The sequence below is a fragment of the Octodon degus genome, unplaced genomic scaffold (assembly GCF_000260255.1).
Source record: "Octodon degus isolate 3935 unplaced genomic scaffold, OctDeg1.0 scaffold00028, whole genome shotgun sequence".
NCBI classification, from domain to species: domain Eukaryota; kingdom Metazoa; phylum Chordata; class Mammalia; order Rodentia; family Octodontidae; genus Octodon; species Octodon degus.
Genome location: NW_004524604.1, coordinates 387,437 through 394,348, shown reverse-complemented (window position 1 = coordinate 394,348; position 6,912 = coordinate 387,437). Strand labels below are relative to the sequence as shown.

Genomic DNA, 6,912 nt, shown 5'->3' with positions numbered 1-6,912 from the left:
GTTCTAATGGTGTTTGTAAATAGGATCTCAAGTCCGCATCTTGTACAGCAATTAACCACTAAGAAGAATATATGCAGTGTATTATTTGTTGAAATTGTACTTCCGATTTGATTTGAATCTGTCTCATTGCTGTTTATCAATAAAACTTTGAAAAAAAAAAACTGAGCATATCAGGAATGGCATTACATGAACGGATTAAACAGCACAAAACGCACAACCTGAGGCTCTGGACACAGCTCACAGGTCCAGGGCGTTCCGGAAGTTGTGAGCCCTGGGTTCTCTCCCATCAACCCAACAAGAGAGAATATGGGTGAGAAACTAGAACTTAAGGAACCTGTCGCCAGAACGCCAGAACTCAGGTCTTGGGCTCCAAACCGGAACGCAGCTGCTGCACACTTACAAACCTAAGAACCGAAGAGCCTGCGGGCCAGGCAGCCTGGGGAGACCTGCGAAGCGCAGCGCGGCGCAGCCACCGGCTCGCACCAACCTGGATTCGCCGCGGTAGGCAGCGGACGCGAACGCCAGGCCCCGCCCGCCCACCGGAAGCGCCGCGGCGCCACCCGGCCTCGCGGAGTCCCGCCCCGCCGAGTGGGGGTGCAGGGCCCCCCTCCGGGGTGCGGACGCGGGCGGCGCACTCACCACTTCCAACTACCGGATTCCCAGGTTCTCGCCTCGGGTCCCCACAAGGCAGGTGACAGGGCAAAGGGGCAGAGGCAAAGCGGCCCTGAACCCCTGGGTAGAAGTCAGTGGACCCCAGTGAGGGATTCGGGGTGGGCTCACGGGGGACAAACGCCCGGCGGGGAGAGCCCGCCCTTTCCGCTCCGGCCGCGCGCCTCATTGGGCTGTTCTTACCTCCGATTGGGCAGGGCTCCAGGCCCCACCCCCAGGCGCTCTGACTGACAGGAGACGGCCTGGCCCGGGTAGAGGGGAACCGGGGCAGGTTCTCAGCTGTAGGCCTTTCTCTCCTTGCCTCGCTGAGTATCAAGGACCTGTGGATGAGGCTGCTTTTGAGGCAAGAATTCGTATACATTGGAAGACCTAGCACAGCTATGGGGACACTTGCATTTGACTTTTATTAAAGGTCCTATCAAACTGAAGCAGATTGGAGGACACATAAAACCCCACCACTCTGGGGTGCAAGGCTAGAGGATACCAAGGTCAACCCAAGGCGGACAAGTTAGCGCCTCAGGTCGCTGCTACTGTATCACACTAAGTATCGTCCGTGTATCACACGAAGAAGTATTGTCCGTGCAGCTCTGTGTGAAGGCTCTGATTTTATCCCTGATACCACAAAAACTCCTATGTGAATGCATTAATTACTTATGTGTACATACTATTCTCAACTGGAAAGAATATAGTGATAATTATTTTTAAACTTCACTCGTTTGTGGTCTTGGGAGGAAGTAGGTTGAGATTTGAAATGAGACACAATCCCATAAATCAACAATATCCAAGGCAAACTGTGAGACAAAGGTGTACCTTTTTTGTATTTGATACTATTCACATTTCAAAATATTAGCAAGGCAGGCATGATGGTGCATGTCCCAGCCTGAGGCAAAAGAATCACAAGTTGTAGGGTGGCCTTAGTAACTCAGTGACTCTGTGAGATGCTGTCTTAAAAATAAAAAGCTGGGGGCTGAGGGGGGTGTAGCTGTAGCTCAGTGTGAAGGTTGTAAGTTCAATACCCAGTACTTAGGTACTTGCATACATACATATGTATTAAGACACAGGTGAAAATGTTACCGGGTTTTGAAGTGGTAACACCTCCTGGAGGTGGTTTCTACGTTCTTTTCGTCTCAAACAATTGCATGAAACAAGCAAAAACGATGGCAAAGCTTCACACTTATTTGAGATGGAAAAATTGAAAATGAGGGGTAAGGGAGAAACCAGCTCTGCAAAGCAAGACCGGGCCAAGTAAAAATAAAAATAAAATAAATAAGAAAAAATAAAAGTAAACTGTAGGCAATATAGGGTGAGCTAATGTGGGGTGGCATGGTAGCAAGCTCCTCATGCTGTCTTGTCTTCTTTTATTCACTCCGCACGTAGTAGGTTCTCAGAAGTGCACATAGGGCTTCTGAGAATCGTTTTCTGCATGCATGGAAGAAAGAAAGACAGTCTGGCATGAGGACTATAGTGAAAAGAACAGAAGAAAAAGCTCTGGCATTAAAAATTAAAAGTTCCTGTCATCCTTAGAACAAGTACAATTTTGTGGACATGTGAATTGGCTTTAGTTGCCTCTCCCCTTTCTGGTTATAAGATGTTACAAGAGACTCAAAGAATATAAACACCAGGTATGTAGGCCACCAGGGCAGTTGAAGTAAGTTTACACAGGGATACATAATGAAGCTGTAATCTACATAATATAGAGGGTGGGGCTTGATGTTTTCTATAATGATCTAAGAGTTCATGCTTACCATACTTTTAAATTTGCCTTGGGATTTCTGGGATCTAAATATCTAAATGTGGGGGCTTTATTTTTTTCCTTTTACTGTACTTGGTATGAGGTCTCAATTTGCAGTTTGGATTTGTGGTGATCCTACTGTTTTCAGCCAGCCCAGCACTGAGATTGAAGTTGTGCATCACTACTCCAAGTCTTGGTGGCCAGCTCAGCACACCTGGGAGCAGGGTTAGTGGAGCATATGGTGCTGGTTCAAACCCCAGTCCCTAGGCTTACCCATACAGGTGCTTACTCCACTCAGCTATCTCACTGACCCTAGGGTGGGGGCTAATGAGTGATGTGTCATCACTCTTAACCTCCTTATTCTCAGAGAAGCATAATGAAAAGTTAAAAAAAAATCCTACCAGGACTCAAGCTGCAGCTCAGAAACATGTATAGAATATGTAAGGCTGTGAGTTCAATCCTCAGCACGGCAACATAAAATCAATATCTCTCTCTCTCCCTTTCTCTCTCTCTCTCTCTCTTTCTCCCCTTCCTTCCCATCCATATTTCCCATCTCCCAATTCTATCCATACCTCATGTGCCCTGCAAAAGTCAGGCCAAGTCAGGACATCATTCTGAATCTAGCATATACTATCTACCTCCCTATGGGAACCTCTGTTCATTATGAGGTAAAGATCAGGCAAAGGAAAATTATAGGCGAGCCTGTGGCTTGGGAATCATGGTGAAAGCCTTCCCTTTTTATTATGAATGAATACACAGGACATAAAGTTCACAATTATGCTGTTCAACTCAAGATCAGACCAAGAGGAAGGCAACAACACCAGAGGAAGTTTCGAAGGCATTTTTATTATGCTAATACTGTAGTGGGAGTCTCAGTTCCAAATCATTAGCCCCATCTTCAGGTTACCAATCACTTATATAGGTTTTCAGAAGGAAGTACAAAAAGACAGATAATATAATATTCTATATTTGGTCACACATGTCTTTGTTATTAATTGCTAGGCAGAATTTACTGTTATAGAAACTAATAAGCTTACTATCATATAACCTGGGGAAAGTTTCGATCATTGTCTGAGACTGAGCAGAGCTGGCTTTGCTTGGTAACCCGAGGACTCGAAAGTAAGCAGAACACCTCTTCTAGCTAAGATGTGCTTATCTTGCAGCTGGCACCCGGAGTGTCAAGGCTCCTAGGTTTTGTGGCTTTCCAATTACGAGAACCGAATATGCTTTTCGGTCTCATCCTTGAACAGTGTTACAAATATACTGGTATTAACAAATAAGATTTAAAATTTTCTTCACATTTGAAATAGCCTCTACAATTATAACCCTCTATAAGTATTTAGGTCAGAAGCTTTAAGTCCATTCCCACTGGTGTGCAGCTATGCCACCAGCCGGCTTTCATACTTTTCCATTTATCAAACTAGAAGTCTGTCTTCATAAGCCCTAACTTCCTTTTCCTGCTGTCTCAGTCCCTGAATGCCACTGAGCTACTACCACTGAATTTCATTATTTCAGGGAACTCAAAGAAACAGAATCCTGCAGTAATTTTCCTTCTGTGAATGACTTATTTCTTATTATGTCAGCAATATGCCAATAAGGTTAGTCAGAATTCTCTTCTCCCAAACACACTATAATTAACACATAAAGCACAGTATTTCAAGGTAAGTAAAAGGTAATAAAATATATTAGGGGATTAAAGAAGTGGTGCATAGGTAGAAATTTCATATATCAAGAAATTAGTAATATAACTAAAAAGCTAAGGTAAAGATGAGGTAAAAATGAATAATATAATCACAATTATGCAAAAATAACTATGTGAATTGCTGCTTTAGCTGGGAATGAAACATGTAAATCTAAACTTAGATTGTCATGTACATAGCTACAGGTTATAATGATCATGAAACTATTAGAGAAAGAAATTAGAGTCATTTGTTCTTTGAAATAAATCCCATATTGCAACCTATTATCAATCTGAAAAATGGTACAGCTCTGAGTTTAGCCCCCTAATCTGTTTTAGGAAACATGTTTTTAAACTGAAGAAGACTTAGGTCTCCAAGGATGTATTTTACTTCTAAACCCATGTAGAGGTTTCCTATCTGGTCTTAACAAAATAATGTAGCACTTAGGGACAAAGATGCAGCCCAGTAGCTCTGCACTGGAGGCCAAAATAGATAAGACCTCCATGACCACCATGACCTTCCCCTTGGTGCTGTGGTACACAGGGAGGAAAGTGACCCAGACACTGCAGAACACCAGCATACTGAAAGTCAGAAACTTGGCTTCATTGAAGGTGTCAGGCAGGTTCCTGGCCAGGAAAGCCAATGTGAAGCTCACCAGGGCCAGGGAGTCCAGGTATCCCAAGACATAGTAGAAGACCATGAGGGAGCTCTTGTTGTGGATGATGATGTGGCCATGTTCAGAGTGTGCATCTCTGTCAATAAAGAGTGGCTTTGTTCCTATCCAGATTCCACAGATGGTGATTTGAATCAAGGAGCACATAGGGATAATAGTTGTACGTGTCCCTGACAGCAGCAGTTGTCTCATTCTTCTTGCTGGAGTAGTGACCCTAAAGACCAGAACCACAGTCATAGTTTGGCCAAGACAGTGGAAATAGCCACAGTGAACACCACTGTAAATGTGGTCTGTTGAAGGATGCAGGTGGCTATGGTGGGGTGGCCAATGAAGAGCAAAGGACAGAGAAAACAGAAGAGGAGGGAGATGAGCAGGAAATAACTGTGCCTTTGATTATTGGCCTTGACTATGGGGCTGTCTCGATGCTTCACAAAAGGCCCAAAAACAACAGTTGTGAGAATAGCAACAATCAAGGCTGTAGCAGCCAGCATCTTCCCCAGAGGATCTTCATAAGCCAGAAATGTTGCAAATTTTTGCAGGAAATGATTTCTCTGAATGTTTGCATACATATGATCTGGACACCTCACACACTGTTCCATATATAGTGGGGAAAAAAAACATTATTAGTCCAGGTTAAGTATTTCTCTCTTATTGACAACCTCCTCCATACAGAAGTTCATTATGGGCCAGCCTGATAGCTCAGTGGACTAAAGGATCTGCTTAGTCAGAGCACAGTGGCTGAGGTTCGATCTCCAGTGTGCCATGCTGGCTCTGTCCCCGGGGTTGTGCTGAGATGGCAATTGAGACTGGGCCTGGTGGCTCGCCTATAATCCCAGCACTTGGGAGGCTGAAAACAGGAGAATCACTGAGTCGGATCTACTGGTGAGACCCTGTAGACTCTGTACTAAATAAATAAAAAAAAAGTTCATTGGACTAGTTGAGCCATGCTGTTTTCATTGTTGTTGTTTTTATTGTTTTAGACACCAAGTGGAAGAGTGTTGTATAAGGATTAATTCCATGGTAACACTGGGTATCTTTATGAAGCAATGGACAATGCAGTTTTTTCTTCTTATTTATCTGGCTTACTTATGGCAGTATCTTTTTAAACTAAAACCTAATGGGCAAACCTACATACCAGTTAATTAACCTCTGTGAGTGCTGGCTTGGATATTCATTCAATTAAGAAACAAATACTGAAAAACCGTCTTGAGCTACATAATTTTTAATTTCCAGGGAAATAGCTGTAACTAATAATACTTCATGAATGGTAGGATATATCTTTATCTCCTATAACAAATTGCAATTTTCATCACAAAACAGATTCAAATTTTTAATACAATTGGGTTGAGACATTATGTCCACCTGGAATTAGCTAATACCTCAGTTCCTGTTATTCCATCTATAAATTTTACATACAAACATTTGTTTCATGTTTTTCTAAGTATTTTTCTCTTCTCATTGGTAGAAGTTTTAAGAACTTTACTACGTTTATCTCTATAGAGTTTTCACACCTGTAGCTTGTAGCTAATGCCGTATTTTAAAATTCATTTATGAAGTATTTATGAGAGTGATAGACATGTTATTGTACATTCAGAATAAACTCAATCACCATTAACCTCCAATCCTTGTTCCTTAATTTACCTAGATTTATACTCACTTGCTACTCTCATTGAAAAGACTATCAGAGATAGCCAGCACAGCACATTGGACAGGTCTAGCGTGTGGCACCCACTGCCTGCCAGAACCTCCTCCAGGGGACAGGCGTGGTGTGGAACCCTGCAGCAGAACTCTGGGCCAAGAAGCTAGGAGTCAGACCCAGCCAGCTAATTCCTGAGCAGAACACCTGGCCAGGAGGGCACAGGGGATTCACTACCACAGGCTAAAGCAGGAAGAAGCCTAGCACAGGTGCCAGACCCAAGCCAGGCTCAGCTGAATGAGTTCGAACTCGGTAGATCCAGACCCAGTAAGCTGAGACACAGCACTAGACCCAGATCTATGAGAGCATCCTCTGTCTCTGTCAGGTGCGTTTAACCTAACTATCTGGGGGAATGGGGACCTGATTAGTGTGCAATAGGTAAAGAATATGACCAACCCAATAGCGGATCAAACTGGCTCCACTGAAAAGTTAAGTGGCCATCTTTATAAAAAAGCAGATGGGA

The 6,912-nt window shown here is 43.5% G+C and overlaps 2 protein-coding genes across 2 annotated transcripts in view; both read right to left on the bottom strand.

Moving 5' to 3' along the window:
- The window catches only part of LOC101588845 (zinc finger protein 883-like), a 17,114-nt gene extending 16,348 nt beyond the window's left edge, over positions 1-766 (bottom strand). Inside the window, exon 1 of the mRNA XM_012514252.2 lies at positions 640-766. The gene's annotated coding sequence lies outside the window, so the exon portion shown is untranslated. The remainder of the gene's footprint in view (positions 1-639) is intronic.
- Positions 767-4,986: 4,220 nt separating this feature from the next.
- The window catches only part of LOC101588451 (regulatory solute carrier protein family 1 member 1-like), a 38,905-nt gene continuing 36,979 nt past the window's right edge, over positions 4,987-6,912 (bottom strand). Inside the window, 1 exon segment of the mRNA XM_023712943.1 lies at positions 4,987-5,343. Within this exon segment, the coding sequence (XP_023568711.1) occupies positions 4,987-5,343 (357 nt within the window).